The sequence below is a fragment of the Oryzias latipes genome, chromosome 10 (assembly GCF_002234675.1).
Source record: "Oryzias latipes chromosome 10, ASM223467v1".
NCBI lineage: Eukaryota > Metazoa > Chordata > Actinopteri > Beloniformes > Adrianichthyidae > Oryzias > Oryzias latipes.
In genome coordinates, this window is record NC_019868.2 from 11,680,647 (window position 1) to 11,701,544 (window position 20,898).

At 37.9% G+C, this 20,898-nt stretch overlaps 2 protein-coding genes across 2 annotated transcripts; both read left to right on the top strand.

The window, feature by feature from the left end:
• Window positions 1–1,580: 1,580 nt before the first annotated feature.
• Window positions 1,581–13,891, top strand: LOC101173476 (atlastin-3). The gene is made up of 14 exons (XM_004073139.4): window positions 1,581–1,709; window positions 2,988–3,210; window positions 3,760–3,894; window positions 5,049–5,153; window positions 5,241–5,291; window positions 8,210–8,266; window positions 8,352–8,444; window positions 8,533–8,671; window positions 8,754–8,881; window positions 8,954–9,010; window positions 9,085–9,156; window positions 9,244–9,435; window positions 9,546–9,785; window positions 12,308–13,891. Exons 1-14 carry the CDS (start codon window positions 1,636–1,638, stop codon window positions 12,368–12,370), a joined length of 1,629 nt encoding a protein of 542 aa, XP_004073187.2. The 5' UTR covers window positions 1,581–1,635; the 3' UTR covers window positions 12,371–13,891.
• Window positions 13,892–16,329: 2,438 nt separating this feature from the next.
• On the top strand, window positions 16,330–20,182 carry cfl1 (cofilin 1). Its single transcript, XM_004073140.4, has 4 exons — window positions 16,330–16,459; window positions 18,710–19,020; window positions 19,092–19,168; window positions 19,251–20,182. Exons 1-4 carry the CDS (start codon window positions 16,457–16,459, stop codon window positions 19,361–19,363), a joined length of 504 nt encoding a protein of 167 aa, XP_004073188.1. The 5' UTR covers window positions 16,330–16,456; the 3' UTR covers window positions 19,364–20,182.
• The last annotated feature ends 716 nt before the right edge of the window (window positions 20,183–20,898 follow it).

A 20,898-nucleotide genomic window follows, 5' to 3' on the forward strand; every position in this document is an offset into this window, starting at 1 on the left:
ATTTTCTCATGTGAAGTGAAAAGATGAGAGAGACACAATGTAAAAAACAAATCTAGGAATTCACATTGAATGAAAGTTTAAAACACTTTATTTACATAACAGTGCAGAAAATAATTATTTTGCTCCAACAAACAATCAAGAATTCTGTTCTTCACAGACCAGTTGCTATTTCTCTAAGAAGCTCTTCTATTTTCCACTGCTTAATAAGTATTAAAGTCTGTTTGAAACGCTTATCTGCATAAAAGACACCTGTCCACAAGTAGTGGGCCTAAAATTAAACCTTGGGGGACCCACAATTGGTTTCAAAGACCTTTGAGGAGCATGTATCCATAGTACCAGGACTGAGAGTTTCCGACAGTCCAGGTTACATCTAACATCATTTACTATTTTAACAAAGCCTGTCTCAGTGCTGTGGTCTCTCCTAAAAACCTCCTTCTTGTTTTAGTGAAGATTTTTCTTTATTTTTATCATCACTTAACATCAGATACAATAGGATTTTAATAACTGGTGATTTTAATTTACATGTTGACAAAAATGGTGATATCTATGCCTGATGGAATTTCAACAACATGTCACACAACCAGAGGACACACTCTGCACCTTGGCATTACCTACGGCCTGTCCGTCGTGTCCTCTGTTATTGACTAGGCCATATCAGACCATTACTGTGTGTTTTTTAATGTCACCAGTGAAATCCAGCAGGAAGTCTCAGTGAGAACTGTGAGGAAATGGCACATAAGTCCTGTATAACTCCTGAAGTGGCAGAAAGTTTTATTGATATTTTTAAACAAACTCCCACTCAGATTTCGTATGCACCCTGTGATTATATTGTTGATTATTTTAATAACAGACTTCAGTCTTCCATGAACACCCCCCCCCCCACACACACACACACACACAGACACACACTGTTCTGAATATTTCTTGTAAGATTTCTCCTCCATTTAAAAAATTATAGTTCTCTGCCATTAATTCATCAAATATGTAGTTATCTAAATTTTATAACAATTATATGTAGAGTTTACAATATAAACATTTAATTTCACTTTTCAGCCTTAATTATCATCTTTGAATAAAGGACAATCATTTTCAATTTTAAGTTTCAGTTCCTCTTGAAATTAAATGTCTTATTACTTACATTTGAAATAAACTTTTACTTTTTCCTATGGTGTTTTGGCTATATTTTTATGTTTTTTTGTTTGTTTTTTTTTGGTTTATTTGTTTGTTTTTTGGGTGTAGAGGACCGCTACTTTATGTTCCTTTTGGGTAAGGGTTTATGTATCTTTCACCATTAGATGGTGCTGTACGCAAATTTTATTTTTACTCCACACCCTCAAACACAAAGCAGTTGCTAAGCTACAAAGTGCGTTTCATGCATAAAAGAATCGTGAATATGATTTGTATAAACGCAAACACCCAGCCCCTGTTTTGCAAACCCTGTGAGGTGGTTCCGTTGTCATCGTTCCGCAATTAAACTTCATTTCCCAAGAAGGTGTAGGGACAATAATGTGGGTTATGTAGTTTATTGAGAGGTCAAAGCAGAAGAACGAGCTTTCATGGAAACTGCATTTCCCATCACAGCTTGCGTGCGGTCAAAGGTGAGAGCTCAGCGTTTTGAGGTGGAGAAAAGTTCTCATGGTTGTAGTTGTGTCACCGAAAAAAATTCAATCGTTTCCAGACTTCCATGAACTCGTGTTGAAGCAGCCAAGGTAAAGTGTGTCAAATACAACTTAAGCTAGCAGAGTGTGGTATATTCATACGATGTTTAAACATCAAAATATTTTACTAAGTTTTTATTTAGCGGTTATAACTTTTAAGGGAAGTTAGCGCTTAGTTTTGGTCTGAGTACGTTGCTGTGCACTAGTGTTAGCTTTATTTCTTACTTTTGACAATTAGCTCTGCATTTATGCTCAAAATCTACGTAAACGGCTGTAGTTTGTGCATTAAACCCATTCGAAAAAAGATTTTTAGTCAAAACTAGTCTTTACGCAACGTCTTAACTTTTATTGGCTGACACAGCTTGTACTAGCTTTTTTTAGCAAAAATAACAAATACAAATGTAAACACAAAAACTTTCTTAACGAAAGTGCTGTTTTTATTAGTCAGTGGAAATCATTGGCTTTGTGAACAGTTACTTATGACTAAACAATACTGAGTTTAGAACGGAAATGTGAAAGATTTGGTGAATTTCAATCAGATTCTGTCGACTTCAACTTTGTTTGTTTTTTTTGCTCATAAAATTCGTAAAATGATAGTTTTTATACTATGTAATAGTCTTTTGCCAATGGGACCTACACTTAGTTAGTGTCAAATGCGGCAGATTTTTAGTTTAGAACCCAGAATCTTTAATCAAAGCAAACTTTACGTTTCAGTGTTTTTGTAGCTGAACACTTTTTAAGTATAAAGTCTTCCTCTGAAAATAAAAAATTTCTTTGGAAACCAACAGTTGAGATTTGATCCCATCTCAAATGAGACAAACTTCTCCACAGCATGGTGAATCATTTGCTGCAGGCGGTGCAGCATGACACCCATCTGCTTGCAGCTAGTAGTTTCACATAGATGAATGTAATTGTCTGATCAGTGCTTCTCAAACTATTAGCTGCCACAGACAAAATTATATTCACAGAGTAAAGAGCTTTTTAAGTGCGATTATTCACATCTTTGCATGAACTTGTGCTAAAAAGCTTTGCTCTGTTTCAGTGTTTTTATGGGCAAAGACAGTTTTCTGAACCACAGTTATGCTGGGGTTTTTTCTTGTTCTATTTGACATCAGCAGTTTTCTCTTACTTATTACACTAGATGTGTGTTTTCTTTTGATATGATTAAAACGAACTGAAAAAATGGTTTTGTTTTCAGAGATCCTAAGTAAATTCTTCAAATTATTTAACATTACTGGAACTTTTTTTTAACTCATTCTTTTAAAAGAATGAACCTGAGGGAGTTGGAAAAAAAACAAAAAAACGCGAATGGTTTTTCTAACTTTGCAGGGACCAAGCCTTTAGCAGAATGGGAATCAAACCTGGCCCTGTCCAGATCATCACCGTATCCAAGGATGATCACTCCTTCGAGTTGAACACAGAAGCTCTGTCCCAGATTCTGCTGGCTCCAGAGGTCAGGGACAAACACGTGGTCGTTCTGTCGGTGGCTGGAGCTTTCAGGAAGGGAAAAAGCTTCCTGCTTGATTTCATGATTCGGTACATGCACAGAAAGGTGAGCCAGTGTCCATTATTTCTGACGTCATACTCTTCATGTTTCCCCCCCAAAAAATGTTTTTTGTATTAACGCATGCTGGGAAATTCTACGATTAATGAACAGGTGTTTTGGTGCAGAAGAATTATAGTGAAAAACTCCTCCTGTGATGTCAGAGGTATTCTTAGTTTGGAAGTCGCTGAACACGTCTGTGGAATGAAAACACATGCACATGCATGGCCCATCCTCACTGTAACATGCAAACAAACTTGCTTGCCTAAATTGACGAACAGAGATTTAATTTGATGCCTCTGAAGGAGTGTCCTAACTGAAAAGAGATAAAATTTGGACTAATCTGTTATTATGGTTTCTATTCTCAGTCAACCTATTTGCTGGGAAATGGTGACCTAGGCTGGCATGGAGTCAGCGAGGCTAATAAAATGTGTTGTTTGGTATTGCTACAGTGACACTGTGAGAGGACAAAAATATGTGTTGTTTTTTTTTTTTTAACTTCTTAAGTAGTTGTGACTTTGACATGACAGATGTTGATAGTCATCTGTGGTTCCACAGGAGGACAAGAACTGGCTGGGTCGGGATGATGAGCCCCTGACTGGTTTTTCATGGCGAGGTGGTTCAGAACCAGAAACGACAGGCATTCAGCTCTGGAGTGAGGTCTTTGTGGTTCAAAAAAGTGATGGAACAGAGGTACTGCTGCATGTGTATTTAGCACAGTGGCAGTTTCATATGAAAGCTTCATTTAAAAAGCTAAACTGCACTACAACCTTTTATGCATTTTAGTTTAGAATGTTAAATTTAGCACAGAAGGAAAATGCTCACTAGACTCAGATGTATTTATTACTGAGAAAAGGCTGCTGTTTTAAAACTTAGTGTCTATTACATCTGTTAGCATGTTAAAATGTTGCAATATGTTTACCTACCGATTTAAAAAGAAAAAAACAGGGTTTATTTGTTAAAATGGGTAGAACAAAGTTAGGAACTGACAGACTAACTAACTAACTAAACTAGTATGAACGCCATATTTGAATAAACACAGTATTCTGGATTTTGCTATGAATTTTCTGCATTCTATTCATCCTGGCCTTTTGGAACAATCTGTTTCTAATGATCTGGAAGGTTTCTACTGAAGTAATTTATAACTAATTCTCTTTTTTTTTTCTTTACTCAAACTTTTGTAAACTGGAGCTCTATAATGAATATATTCTGGATAAAATTTTAGTCCCTAAACACATTGCCAATTCTTAATACAAACTAGGCCTGCACAATAAATCACCAAATTATCGTTATCACGATATCAAGCTGTCCAATACACATATCGCAAAAGACGCCGAAAATTGCGCTAAATGGTTACCTTAAATGTGGTAAAACAATCTCATGACAGCTTGAAGTTTTCAACTAATCAAATAAATCCCTGTATCCATTTGACCAATCGGATGGAATCCTTTATGTTAGATGCTCGGCTCCTATGTAGACGAGGCTCATTTGGAGAAAAAATTAAGTTGTGTTGACTCTTATTTAAATCACACTGTTGGGGTGAAATGGAAATGATGTTTTTGATTGTTTTGCTATTTGTTTATGTTTCATAAGTTATGTCATCATCGCAAAATTAATTAATCTTGAAAATCTCGAGTTTTCCTCATATTGTGCAGCACTAATCCAAACTGTAACTTTATTCTGAAAAAAGCAAATCAGTCAAACCCTTGGAACTTGTTTTGTTTGTGACATACCTTCTGTTTTTTTTTTTAAGTGCAGTTTCACTTAAGTGTCAAAAGAAGCACATCCATCCAGCTGTTGTTGATGACACAAAGCATTGTGGGTGTGCTTTCTTGTGTCTGCTGCAGGTGGCTGTTGTCCTGATGGATACTCAGGGAGCGTTTGATGACCAGTCCACCGTGAGGGACTGTGCCACCATCTTTGCCCTCAGCACCATGACCAGTTCAATACAGGTGGAGGATGTGCTTTGATTGCTATTAATGCTAAAGCTTTCCTGTCTGCTGCTGTTGCCTGAATTTATGTGTGGGTTTCATTTGCAGATCTATAATCTCTCGCAAAATGTTCAAGAGGACGATTTGCAGCAGCTGCAGGTACGCTCTATGGCAAAAATAAAATTCACTAGTTTGTATTTTCTTCATATTACAAAATTGTGTATTTTTTTGCTTTTTATTATGGGATTTCAGGTTTTATGTACATTTTCCTTCATAAATTCCTCATTTAAATCAGAAATGGGTTGTGCAGAATTATAGCTTGGGCACAATTAAAATATTGAGAATGACGCAACAACTGCTCCTTTTTGTACATCAAGGTATTGTGTCACCTCACTCTTTTTTGAATTGACATCAAAAGCTCGATGGGCTGGCTTCAGTCATCTAAAGGAAAAGCTGATGGATTAGTGCCACATCCTGCAGAGGCTGCATTTTCCTGTCGCTCCAGCTTCATCTGAATCTTTTTGAAACACCAGCAGTCATAATTAAATTGTAAATATATCAGAGTTTAGAGAAATTTAAAATAAAACAAAACAAAGAAAATATGCTGCACATTTATCGGTGCAGTCCTCACCTTTTGACAGGTTTAGAGGAGGAACTTTTGCTGTCTTAGGGTGCAGCTGGTTCCACCTTGGACAAGTGAGTCATCATAGAACAGGAGCAGGGATGCTTCAAGAATGACTCGCCATTTCCAAGAACACTTCCCGTCTAAAATGGTTTACAAACTCGTCTGTGGCTGCACTGCTGTACCTGTTTGTCTGGTACTCGTAAATAGACAGATTTATGTAATGAGAGGCTGGGATTTTTTTCAGCACTGAAGCCAAAATATTCACCTACATACCGGTACATTGTTGCATTTCTCCGTGTGCATCTGTCTTTTGTTATTTAAAACAAAAGCAACCATTAATTGAAATAGCTGAGATCTTTTTTTGATCTATTTTCTAATGGTTCCCAGTGGTATTTTATTTATGATTATGCTGTTTCTAGCCAAAATAAGAAAATTTGTCGTTTTCTAGGACATAGTTCATTAGAAATGTGAGCAGGCCGTTGGTGCAGAGTAAGCCTGCCCCTGCATCCCGTCATCCATCTGTTTACATGTTCTCCTGCTAGCTTACAGCCCCTCACAACCCTAACCTAACATTAGCAGTGCAACAAAAATGGCGACCAATATTGGAGCTATCCAGGCGTACAGTTTTGAGTCAGATACCAGCACGGATGAGCAAAACAAAGATGTCCACGGAATCTAGTTGTCTGCAAGTGAATGCATCTGAATGGAGCGGAGCAAGGAGTTGATTGTACAACTGTATTTTATATGTAACAACTAGAAGCTTTTTTAAACATTTTTTTTTATCTGCTCCTGATTTATAATGATTTGAATGAGGAAAACTCAGAAATGAAATAATTGTCTTTATATATGTCCTCCATCATGAGAAAAAACCTACAAGAACATGTTAAAAACACGATTTTCATTGAAGTGGGTCTTTAATGTAGATTTTCTAACTCTGTGTCCAAGATATCTGTGTTATTAAAAAAAAAGCTGCTGTCAGTTGGGATAAATTACTACTGTAATTTAATCTACAGTAAAGATTTAATCTGATGAATAGATTCTCCATAAACCTAAATTGTTATACATATAAAATACAACCTAAAATGTTATACACTGGTCCCTGTGAAATTTAGCATGTTTGTGTTTCTTCTAGTGCATTGTGTTCTGCGTCCTGATTGGCTGTACTGTATAGGATGTGTTTAGCTAGAAAAGATTATCTTTGTTTTCAGTCTATACTACACTTTTTTCCATGAAGGTTTAAACTTTGAGTTTGAGAGGAAAGAAAATATAAAAATGTTCATATCTGTCAGATATGTCATATGTCAAATACATTCTATCAGAGAAAAGAGTATAAAATGTGAAGTGAGGGGTTTTACATCCTTAAAACATCTATAACTATTGTAAAAAATAAAGAATGACTACTGGTTATTTTTAGAACGTAACTCCCACAGTGATGAGGGATAAATGTGATCCAGATCACGTTTTTGTTTTCGCTTTAATTCATTTCTTTATATTATTTTACCTGTTTCCACACACGTTGGTCTGCACAGTTAAGTCATTTCTGACTGAGCGGTCTGTGACTGTAGCATCAGACCAGTGACCCGCTACTATTCCGTTTATGTTGTAGAAAAGTAGACAGGGCGTGACTTTATGACTCTTTCTTTTGCAATTCCTCACACGAGAGGAATTAATGTGTTTGCAGAAAATATGTGAAAGCTTTAAGAGATTCTGTTAAACAGCAGCATTGGTAATTTCGGGATTATAAATGAAAAATGAGCACATTTTGTTTAATTCAAAGTCATCTCTGCAGAATTCTGCAGAAATCAGTGGCTTTTATCTAGATGTGACTGACTGTTATTGTGTTAATGGTCATCATGGTCTGACTGTCAGATCCAGGTGAGGTTTGCATCACTGGTGTAAAGACTGTTGCAGAAAACTGCAAACCATTTTTGATAATTTAATGTAAAATCAAATAAAGTACATGTATATATGATCTATTAAAAATGCAGAATTGCATGGCTTATTTCAGGTGAGAAATCCTAAACAATTTATTTTTTATGAAATTCTATGCCAATTAAAACAATAGTGATCTATGGGATCCCATTGCATGAAAAACACTATTAGAAAACACCAACCTTGTGCTTTTATATTAGAGAAACCAGATGATCTTATGTCACCCTGAAATAATAAATGTGTCAAATTTCCCACAAGGCATGTGCTCAGAATAGGTGTATGTGTTTTATAATTGCTACTATAGGGAGATTTGTTTGATGTATTTTAAATGGGGGAAAAAGTTCTACAAGTCATTTCTAGCCTTCTTCTGATTATGAGGAACTATCATTAATTGTATGAATCAAAAGTTTTTTATTGTCCAATCTAAAATCAAAAGTCTAGACTGATAATTACAGACTTTAGTGAGCAATTTCACTCATTTTTTACTTTTATTTTGCTTATGGCTACTGTCTGCTTCCAGCTTTTCACAGAGTATGGGCGTCTTGCCTTGGACGAGATATTTCAGAAACCCTTCCAGGTACAGGAGAGATCATGTCAGGTTACACTTTTTCATTGTTTTCAATGAACGTTTGGTCATCAGTGCTGCTCCTCTGTCCCTCCAGTCCTTGATGTTTCTGGTGAGAGACTGGAGTTTTCCGTATGAGTACAAGTACGGCTTCAAGGGTGGAAACGATTTCCTGGATAAGCGATTACAGGTTCCATTCTTTCTCAAACTACCAGTTTTCTCCACACTGATAGTTTTCTCCCTGGTAAAATGAGGGTTGAAAATGTTTCCTCTCATAGGTGAAGGAGACCCAACACGAAGAGCTGCAGACAGTCAGGGAGCACATCCATTCCTGCTTCACCAACATCTCCTGCTTTTTGCTGCCTCATCCGGGGTTGAAGGTTGCCACCAGCCCTGCTTTTAAGGGACAACTTTGTGGTAAAATCCTAAAGTGACCTCATTTCTAATATTCAGAATACAGTGCAGAGCAGTGATTGGAGGTTTTTTTTTCTCTCAACAGATGTGTCCCCAGAATTCAAAGAGCAGCTGCAGAGTCTGATTCCTAAACTGCTGCATCCAGATTGGCTGACTGAGAAAGAGATAAACGGAAACAAAGTCACGTGTCGAGGCCTGCTCGAGTTCTTCAAGGTAAATAATCCCCTTCGCAAATCTGCTGATGCAGAACCCGATTGTCATGTGCTTTCATTTCTGTGTAACCAGGCGTACATAAAGATCTATCAGGGAGAAGACCTGCCTCAACCAAAAACGATGCTTATGGTATGAACAGTATCCCATTTGAATAGGTTGTATGTTTTTTACCCCAATGTAAACATGTATGTTTAACCCTCAAGGCTACAGCGGAGGCCAACAACCTGGCAGCAGTGGCAGCAGCTAAAGATCAGTATCAGAAGAACATGGAGAAGGTGACTTTATACACCTTACACACATTATAATCTGATGATGAACTGGCTTTCAGCTCACTCTTGGGCTACATGTGTCATTTGTAACAGGTGTGTGGGGGCGACCTCCCATACGTGGCTCCTGAGTCACTGCGGGAGAAACATAGCTTCTTCTTTAAAGAGGCTATTCACGCCTTTTCATCCACAAAGAAGATGGGCGGGCAGGAGTTTTGCGACCGTTACCAAGCGCAGCTACAAAAAGAGCTGGAAGAAATGTGGCAGTCCTTGAGCAAGCACAATGAGGTTTTTTTTTTCGTTTGGATTATTTTATGTGGAGATAATGAAACAAAAATATGATTTGCTCCCATTTTCCCTTGATTGGTCTCCGGCATCAGCTCTGTTTTCTCTCGTAGTCTAAAAACATCTTCAGCGCCTTCCGGACTCCTGCCGTGCTCTTCGTCCTGGTCTGCCTCCTCTACGTGCTGTCGGGCGTCTTGCTCTTTGTCGGCCTGTCCACTTTCGCCCTGGCGTGTGACTACAGTTTGGGCTTGATCATGATTGCCATGCTGACTTGGGCCTTCATCCGCTATTCTGGCCAGTACCGGGGTGTGGGTGTGGCCATCGACCAAGCTGCAGGTGTTGTTCTGGAGCAGGTAGGAAGAAACGGGCTGGCCGCTTGTTTTGCTGTCGTCACTGTTATGTGCCTTTTAAATCCACTAGAGGGAGCAATTGGTGCTTAAAAACTCCAACGTATGATTGATTTAAATCAGTGTTTTTCAACCAGTGTGCCGTGGGAGATGGTCAAGTGTGCCGTGAGAAATTGCCCTCATTAACTGATCTAAAAACATTTTCCATCTCCAGGAAATCAGCTCTTTGTTCATCCAAACAGACCCTGATAAAACACTGAGAAGTTAAGAATGTGAAATATCATAAAATTATTTTTTCTTTGTGTTTATATGATTCTATTAAAGACATTTTGATTAGAATAACGGGATACCGCGATTTAGCTGCAGCTATAAGTGTGTAAGGAAAAGTCCCGCCCCTTTAACTGTCTCCACCAATTATTCTTGAAGGCTAAATCACATGTCATCAGTCTGACCAATCAGAAGTGGTTAAAGTATTCACTTCCTTGTTTCGATTTAGCGCAAAAAAGTCTCTCTGTTCTAACAAAAATACCAAGTAAAGCTCGTCTTTAGCGGCGTAGCTTTCCACAGAATCTGGTATCAGACTGGAACAAGTGAACAAAACCATGAAGCTCAAAGACGCAAGTCTTTCTACGGTCGGCGGATTACGGGCACTACATCTCCCATGATGCAGTAAAGTGACTGTTTTAGCGCACAATGAGTCTCTCCTCTTAACGTCTTAAAACAACGAACACACATCAAACAGTTTTTGAATCTTTTGACTTAATTTTTAATACATCTTTTAGAAAAAACAGCTGCAGCTTCCAGCGTTTTCTGCAACAATTATCACAAAAATGCATGTGAGATTGCAGAGCGGCTGTAGATCAATACAGACTGAGCTTTTTTTTTTTTTTTTCATTTATCTATTTTTTTGGATGCTGGTGTGCCGCGGGATTTTTGTCAAGGTTAAAGTGTGCCGTGGCTCAAAAAAGGTTGAAAAACACTGATTTAAATAATGGTTTAGGAAAGAGAGCTGCCCATGCAGTTGAAGGAATCGGTGAAAAGTGTCACACTTTTAAAAGCGTATAAAAAAAAGGGAGGAGTCTAAAAGTTCACTCTGGGTTTTTTTTTAACCCTTAGTAGTCTAGTACCTTAATGTATTTTTTAAACTTTACATTTTGCTCTATTAATTCATCTTTAAAACATTATTTTGTGGCAATGCTTGATATTCATCTTTTTAGTACGACCCCAACTTCATTTTTACAGATATGTGTTTGATTACAATAAACAATAATTTTATATTGAACACGTAACTCTTCTTAGTGGTAACTTTTGTCTTTTTTACTGAAAAAAAAATCACAAACATTTTTATGTTTTATAACAAAAGTTCAAACATATAGAGACAAAATGAAAATGTTCAAATCCAAAACAAATACAAGGTCAAAACAATGTGAAAATTGCTACAAAAGCAGGCAAAGCTCCACTGATAAGCTCTCAGGATTAATTCCAATGGAAAACATGATTATGTGTCATAACTCTGGTTCTGTTTTTTTTTAAAACCAAAAATGTCAAAAGCTTAAAACTTTTTGAAATCGAAGGTTTCAAAAAGTTTTAATGGAAACAGCCGTGGTAAACAGCTGGTGTAGCTGGAAAACGCACCGGTGAGTTCAGGGACCATAGATTCTGAAGTACTGTTCCAGTTTGGATGTTACAAAAGCCTCTTTCTTGTCTGGTTGTAGACATTTTTATGTTTAGTTCCTAATTTACAAACAGAATAAGCATTTTTTTTTCTTATAGTAAAAAGTATGGAAGCGATTTGGAGAAGATCGCTGGTAAAACAAAACCTTTTGACCTGTTGGAGATAATGGGTGAACAATGCAAACAAATGAATCTGTTACCTTTGCTATAGCCTTAATATTTAAAGATGAAAGTAGGTTTTCAATTTATGGCTTTGTGTAAAGCTGCTGGAATAAAACACCTCTGTTTTGGACTGCTTTTAGCCAACACCAGCTCACGTTTGCATGTTTATGAAACAAAAATAAAGCCGCAGGTCTTCTGTTAATGCTAAAGAAAAATAAACATTAACACTGTCAAATAAGGATACAATAAGATGAATAACAAATTAGCAGTTTATTTATTCATTCATTTTTCTTATGTTAGTACTCATTTTCACTGAAAAGGGTAAAGCTAGTTTGCCATTTTCCCCTGTTTTTTCTCTGCAGTTTGCATAGTTTTTCTTTTCAGCCATGCTGTGAAACTGACAGAGCTAAAACTGGTTCAAACAGTCGTCATGCGTTAGGTTTTGAGATGATCTGCATGTGTTTTTTCAGCACTAGTGTTGGTTTTTTTACACGGTGAGTAACAGTTGTGCCCTCATTTACATGGCGGGCAGTAAGTCAGACGGCTTATGATAGGTAGCATGAATGAACACTGCTTTGTGTTGTGTGTGTTAGTGTTCCTGGGGGAGAATCGTATCTTTATATTTAACTTTAACATAAAAAGAGGTTATAAAACTTGATGCAAGATTTTGTATTTGTGTTTTGTTTTTTCAGGCCACTGTGGTGTTGAACAAGTCAAGAGGAGCAAACGCAATAAACCTGAAGAAATCCAACTAGAAGCCCCCCCCTCAGACATCAGTGTGGGGGCTCATTCAAGCAGCACACTACACAAGCACACTTTCAACACTAAAGCCTTATCATGCATCAACTACATCGGTAGAAGCACAACGCCAGGTCACCAGCATCTCTATTATGCAGCTTCAGAATCCTGTTTAAGGGACTTCAGCGTGTCGGTTCATGTCTGCAGAACAAACTGCCCTTATTCTAGAACTTTACTCTTCATCTCAAAGGACGAGTCAGTGTTTACATGTATATGTCAAAAAAAGGAAAACGCCTTGTTTTCTTTTTCAGGTCAATTCATCGTCCTTAGCTGGATGTGTGGTGAGAGATGAATGGTCAGGGTGCCTTTTGAAACTTCAAAGGTCGTCCTTTAAACTGCTTTAAAGCATCAACATAAATACTTTATTTCTTGAATTTAAAACATTCCTCTTAATTTGCTCTAAATAAAAAGCATCTACTAAAACAATGAGCATTCATGCTTTTGACGACCAAAAACTTGTGTTCAGCAGCACTGCAGGTTTAGGAAATCTTCTGCGACAAATTTCAGTTTTAATATGAAATAAAACTGAAATTGCTGTAAAAACGTCACTCTTAAAAAAGGTTTTTACAAAGTTAAGCTAATGACCGAACCAAAGAGTAAGCTTTAGATATGTTTCTGTTGTCTTCTGCAGTTAATGCCTTAACGCCTCAGCTGTGAAATGTAACCCTGACCTTTACTGCAGTAACAATTATAAAACCTGAAAAAAAACAAATGACAAACATGATATTTAGATAAATAAGAACCCAGCATGCATTTCTGCTGTGCATGAAACCACAGCTGCGTCATGGTGCTTTTTAGAAAACTGCAATGTTTTTGATTACATTCAAATACACTTTGATGTTCTGATTACAGATTATTTTAAACTATTACAAAGAATATTCTATATAGTATAGGTCACTTTGTTCAAATTGAATTAGTAAAAGAAGTAAACAATGTTTACCAACTGGCCAACATAAAATTGTAAATAAAACAAAAGTTTTGTTCGGCTGCCCTCATTCTTCGAACACATAAGTCAGTGGACCAATCAGCTGCGGGTTTTTGGTCATGTGACATGTTCTATACTCGCAATGAAGCATGTTGGAATATAAAAAGATTATGGTTATTTGCACCAATTATCCTTTAACTTTAAGCGCTCAGACACAAAGCTGGAATGCAGATTTACAAAGCTTTCTTCCTGCATCTGCTGCATTGTTGTGGTATTGATTCTGAAACCGGGCCAAAAATATGTTTGTAGAAATCAAAATGTTCGACCATCATGATGCACTTTTCTCTTTCCACAAGAGGAGAAACCTTCAGGATGTCAGTTCAAACTGCACTTCCTCTCCTCTTTGGTGCTTTTTGCACATAGCCCTTTTCAAAAGTCATACAGGCATGCAGTGTGGCTGTAACTGCCATTGTAATCATCTCATGCAGACTGCTGTAGCAGTGATAAATGCTGTTTTATACTGAATAAATAAAGCTTGGCACTGGTAAATGGAGATGGATCTTCTTTTTCCCAGGAAAATTAACGTTGGTCCATTATTTCAGCAATAAATACATTTGCTTTTAGCAATGACATGAACCAAGAGTGAATGAATAACAACTTTTGTAGTATTCGAAAAATGCTGTATGCCACATTTTTAAATGTAAACATTTATTTAGAGTATTTTTTTATAAGAACAAATCTTTCTATATGTGTTAAAAATATGATTGTGGTTAGAATTGATTAAAGTAACAACAGTAAATGAACTTTTTTAAACCACATGGTTATTGTGAAACAGGAAACAGATGGGAAAGGGGGTTGAGAGGTCAATAGATTGAGTATAAATGTATCCCCTAAACGTGTGTCACCTCCTAACATTTCAGGTCTTCAACACACACTATAACATAACCTACAGGGAGCTGCTTTTACTTCTTTGAAGCCATTTAAGGCCAGGCTTTTTTTTTTTTTTTTTTTTTTGGTTGCTATCTTAAGTCAAATTTGAGCTATTTTATATCACACTAATTGGTTTGTCTCTGTGGTGTAACTTTTCAAATAGTCTTTTTTTTATTGGCATGCTTAGTCGACTTTCAAAACAAAAACAAAATGTACCAAAGACCCAAAAAACTTCAACCATTAACTATAAATGTTGTCAGGTTCCAGTATGACTGCTGTGATGAAGGGGATCTTTCTTCATTTATTTTTCTATGTTTTACATGTATTTATTCAAAATTAGTCACTTTTGTTGCTCTTTTGCACTTGAAATGATCCTTGAATGGAAGCATCCTACATTCCACCCACTGCACGTGGTATAGAGGTTAGCGCTCTCGCCTCACAGTGAGAAGGCCCCGGTTGACTCCCGGCTGGGACCTTTCTGGAGTTTTCGTGCATGTGCGGGTTTTCTCCAGGCTCTCTGGTTACCTCCTACAGTCCAAAACCCTGTGTGATAGTTTAATTGACCATTCCTGGAAGTGGTTTTGTGGCGCTTTAACCCTTGTGCTATCTTAGATGACCCCCCCCCACCCTTCCATTGACGTGTTATTCCTACAATGACAAAGGTGGATAAAGGGGGAAAGATTTCATGTAATCCATGGACACCAGTGAAGATCACAAATCATTGAAGAAAAAAGGTTCAGAGCACTGTCTAGTGGGTCTAGATGACCCAACTCCCAATGGTAAAGTGCCTAGGATAGCAAAAGGGTTACCAAAGCGGCAACCTGTCCTATGTGTGTGGGCCCCATATGTGTTTACCCAGCTTTCACCTAACGGGAAGGACACCAGCAAGCTTGACCCGGAAAGGGATAAGAGGTCAAGGGATGGATGGATGATCCGTAAAGCAAATAAAACCAACTTTGGCTTTTTGTGGGATGGATGTATAAACAAAGAATAGAAAGCCTACTAGCTCTGTAGAGAGGTGTAGGCTTTGTGATTCTGCAGGAATGACCAGATTGAACAATAAAATCAACAAACATTGAATCTTGGACCTCTGCGTTCACCAAAAACTCCAATAATGGACTGAGACATGTAAACCAGAGATTTTTTTGTCTGGTTGTGCATGTAAACCTGATGTAAACTGCTAAATCTGATAACCACATATCAAATTTTGTGGTGATGTATACACTGCCTTAAATAGTGCTACACTAAATAAAGCACTACGCTATCAACCCCTGCCTTTAGCAGCGGCAGACATACGGCTCTGTTCACAGCCATGTCTCAAAAACATTCGTCTTTGTCTCCTCGGTACAAATGAGTGACCCATTATTCTGTCCGCTCATCTTGTCCCTCCTTCCTCTCCTCAGCCTCTCATTCTTCCGCCGCTTGGGTCTCTACCCGCCACGCCGCGCTGAATAAAAGTCTTTCACGGTGAATTTCGTGGCTCTTGTTTCCTTTTATGGTGATCAGCGTCGCTTGCCCACCTCCTCCCGCTGCTAGCGAGGCGCGTTCACTGGCCGCCGCTGCGCACAGTTCGCTTCCATATTTGGAAGTGAGTTCAACAAAAATGGAACAAAGGGGCGTGGCCGCACGCGGAGAGGCGGGATTGGAGAGCTTCCAGCCGTCCCAAAAACCTTTCTTACGTCTTACGTCTAAATATCAAATGTTCCCGCACGTATTCACTTAAAACGGCATATTTAATATTTGCAAGTTTACAGTGAACCTACAATATATGCTACGCTTTAAAACAATTTAAAACTAATTTTCCCACAAAGCTCCTAACGATTGTTTTTGCTGCATCCATAACAAAGAAAATTGAGTTTAAAAATATGTAGAATTTTTCCCTTTATATTTTTAATAAAAAGTATTAAATAAAATATACACAAATATACATCACTTTTTGCAAGCATAATCGTTTATTTTTATTACTTTTTCCAGTTTTACAAATAAAAAACTTTTTTTTCTTGCATAACCTAAGACACGTGTTTTTGACAAAACAAGATTACATAGAAACAATTTCTCTCGTGCACCTTGCTCTAACCAGGAGCGCACGCGCTTCGATGCGCGCTCCCGCTCAGTGAGTGAGCGTAACAGAATTCAGCATCACCCCATTCAATTTCTACCAGACGCAGATCTATTCACAGCTCCGACAATGGTGAGTTTCACGTAGTTGAGTCTGTTTTAAATAGCCTGCTGGTTTGAGGCACAGTTTCCCCCTGCTTTTACTTGGGTTTGCTTTGCTATTTTTATTTTTATTAAGTTTTTTTGTTTATTAATTAATCGTGACATAAGGAAAGCCAGTAGTGTGCCGCAGGAGTCTCATTCTGGTTACGGACGCTATGGCTATCTGCTCTGAAGTTAGATATCTACTATTTTAACAGTGGGCGCTGCTGCATCATGTTTTATAATTTCAATAAAACCAGAAGCTTATAATAAAGGCAGAGAAACCAGCAGCCCTCTCAAAGAACACTGGCGCCATTTCGTTCATCTTCGTGCTTCATTGGAAAAGGCAAAAAAGAGGTGAAAGACCGGTTGCCATGACAATACTGGAGCGAGGCTTGATGATGCCTCCAGTCTGAACTGCGCAGTACTGTGAGGTGCAGCTGCTACAGTTAGCTAAACTAGCTAACGCCGGCTAAAGACGCTCATTGTTGCTGCTATTAGCTGAGATTTTATAATTTATCTTTTCCGTGCTTTGTTATTTACTACAGTCTAAAACGCTACATGAACAAGCCATAATGTAACATTTATCCACCGCATATTTTAAGGCTAACACTTCGCCGCTAGAAGAGACCCGTGAACCGCTGGTCTGCTGGGGCTGATTTCCTTTTATAGCAGGCTAGCGCTCATGTGAGCGTGCTGCATTCATGGCCCCACCCTAAATTGGTGCAAAGGTGTTGTTGTTGATTTCTGTCTGAAGTCATTTGCTCAATTCACAGCTGATTTTGAGCATTTTATTGTTTTTCTTCCAATTTGTAAGTTTATAGAAAGCTTTTGTTGGCTTTGCCAGCATTACGTAACTCTTGCTAAAGGCTCCAATGGAAGCCTAATGCTATTTTTTTTTATTGTGCGAGGGATGCTCAGTGTGGTATTATTTGCGTTGTTGTGGATCAATGCAACACATAAAAACACAAACGTTTGTTTTGTCTCCTGCCTGCCAACCAAACAGCTGACATATTTTTTTTAAGAAATGGACACATTTATTCATTTTTTTTATTTCTCTTTTGCTTGTTATTGTGGAATTACAGGCTTATAGAGGACAATAAAGCTGGAAACCTGTAAAACTGTTGAATACTTTTTGAATGAGAGCAGAGCAGACTGGTTATTACACAACAAAAATGTTATCTTTTGTTACAAACAAACCTGTTTGATGTATTTTAGGCCAAAGGTAAAATTGAAAACCTACAAATGAGAACTTTTACGTTTCCATTTTTAAAAATCTTATCACTTGTTTTTATTGATGCACACGTGAGAAATAGATGGAGTCCATATTTGAAAGTTGGAACATTTGAACTGAGCTGTGGAGGTATTATGTCAAGAAAAAAAGAATCGATTCAAAATGTTGTCTCCATTGTTATTTGGTTAAATAATTCTTGTTATCTTTCTCTGAGCAAACATGCAATGTCTGCAGGTGGTGCTTTGGGGATTCACTGACTTTTCTGGTTTTTGCCTCACTATGCTCTCTTTATCTTCCATTAAAAGTGCTGACGGTTTTTATTCTCGAGACTTCATAATATGAGAGATTCTCCTAAAAAATTCCAAACACTATTAGAGACAGCAGCCATGACTTTGCAAAGTGACTCATTTGCACTTGAACAGACGTGCCATTGTTTTTGGACTGAACCACATGCCGTAATGCTTAACTTCTAACTCCACCCGTGTGGTTTAGGTCATGGACAGACAGCATAATTAAAACTTGCAAAATCTATAAGATGGGTAGGCCGTCATTTTATTTCTAATGTTGATAAAGGATTTTAAAGAAGAAAGGTGGATTATGTTCCCTACTTTTGTTTTGCATGTCTTTAGCCTGATGCCAAAGATGACTAATAGTTCCACTGGTTCTATTTTTTTAATTATGATTTTTGAACACAGCTAAAAATGTTTAGACCCACTAGTGATTTGTCCTGCCAAGACGGATTCTTAGAAGTGTTGCATGTAAGCCTGCAAGCCTTTCTGCAGCTCTCATATCTGCATTTAGTCTGCTTTCATAGTCGCTGCTGGTCTATATAAACCTACAGCAGGTTAGACAAGAAAGTGTTAAAGAGCTGCTGATAAATGTTTTACAAAATTATCTTCAGACGTAATCAAAGTCCCAAAACAGATGCAGAATCAAATAATGTTTTAGTGGATCCGAAAAATACACTTTGGCCTAAGCCTGTCGGTAAAGCGACTGTTCTCTCTCCAGGCCTCTGGCGTTAAAGTCACAGATGAAGTTATCGCAATCTTCAACGACATGAAGGTGCGTAAAGCTCAGGCGAATGAAGATGAGAAGAGGAGGAGGAAGAAGGCCGTTCTCTTCTGCTTGAGCTCAGACCTCAAGAACATTGTTCTGGACGATGGCAAAGAGATCCTCCAGGGGGACCTGGGTACCACCGTTCAGGACCCGTACCAGCACTTTGTGAAGATGCTGCCTCCGGACGACTGCCGCTACGCTCTGTACGACGCCACCTATGAGACCAAAGAAACCAAGAAGGAGGACTTGGTTTTTATCTTCTGGTGAGTGAGCCCATTCGTCTCATGAATATCTTTGACTGACATCAGGTAATTATTTCTGCCTCTTTTTCTAGGGCTCCAGATAGCGCTCCTCTGAAGAGCAAGATGATCTACGCTAGCTCAAAAGATGCTATCAAGAGAAAGTTTGAGGGTGAGTCATCTTTATTTATTCTACACAACTATTTAATCTTTTTAAACAATGAAAACCTCTTGGTGTTCCCGTTTTCCTTCAGGCATTAAGCACGAGTGGCAGGTGAACGGTTTGGAGGACCTGAAGGACCGACACACCCTTGCAGAAAAGCTTGGGGGCTCATCAGTAGTCACCCTGGAAGGATCCCCTTTATAAATGAAAGTGCACTGCTCCTCAGCCGAGGCCCGTCAGACACATCAGTTCAGTTGAGTCATTCCAGTTTGGCAGGATAAGGGGGGGCTAATGAAGAACCGGCGTCATTTGTGGGACTTTTTGGGGAGGATGTGATGTGTGGGTTTGGGAACAAATAAAAAAAAGATAAGCTGTTGGGGGGGGGTCATTACAGTTCTAGAAGATGAACTACATGCACAGAAGGGAAATCATTGAGAAAATTGCTGAAGGAAAAAATCATTGAAATACACAAAATTACCATGTTTAGACGCAGTTTTGCTTATTCCAAGTACAATTTGAATGATTGCTGAGACAGGGACAGGCAGAAACCTTTTAGTTATGCAGACACTGATTCCTGATTTATATGCTCCAATTATTTAATTTTATTTAATTTTGTTTTGCCAAACTAATGGTTACGTTTGTAAGTGTGACTCGGTGTAATTTGAATTAATATGTATGAACACCGATATAACCCATATCTTACATTTATCATTTTTCTCTTTTGTTTCTTTTTCTTGTTATCATTACGTGTTTTCTCTTTTTGAACTTATTTCCAAAACCTCTCTTTTCCCGGTTGTGGGTCAGAAAATCTGGCCTCAAAAGAAGTAAACCAATGACATTCCTCACTTTTGTTAAAACCAGAACCTCCTCAGATTGAGAACGTTGATGATGTGACGTTGATGATGTGAAGACGACTGTTGATGAGAATACGGAGGACCAATGATCAGAATTAAGCCTAAATAATGAGTGGTTGATGTTTTGTATTGTCTGCTTATCTCTAATAAATAAAGCACTTATGGTTGACTTTCTGTAACTTCTTTTCGCTAGAAATTATGGAACTTTTTTGATCAGAAGTCATTTGGAGTTCATTTAGTGGAGTTTTAATTGAATGTCAAAAGAAGGTTAAAATATTTTTCATTGCATTATTCCTGTTTATAATCCAGACATTCTCTTTAAAACTGGTGACAGAGAAAGAAAGTTTTACTTTGAATTCTGATAAAAACTAACATTCTGCAGATCATCTGATTTATGAACAGCACCCTTCACACTTTGTCCCATCAGGTTGTGCACAACAGTTATCTGCTGCACAATTGCTTTTTGTTTTCCAGTCTAATGCAAATCAATGAGGAAGCAATTTACCCAGACAGGCAAATATTCCCTATCCTATATGGTTGGACATCTTTTGCAAGTATTTCTTCAATCCCCAAAGCATGATGGGAAATTCAGATGCAGGCTTTCATCCAGAAACACAATCCTCCTTCAGTTTAAAATACATTTAAACCAGTTTGAAAAAGTTAGCCTGTGTTCTTTGTGAGGAAATATTGGAATTGAGAGAACTCTGGCGTTTTTTGTGATGAGTGTTCATAGTTTGTCTGTGAGCATCTTTGGTTGTTTTGACCATTCAACCTTATTTTCAGACAGAGTCATCGCCCACCTTTATTCCTAAACATATTCATTTATTTATTCATAAACATCGTAAAGTCCCAGCAGAAGTTTTGTTTTTAACCATTGTGCTACCC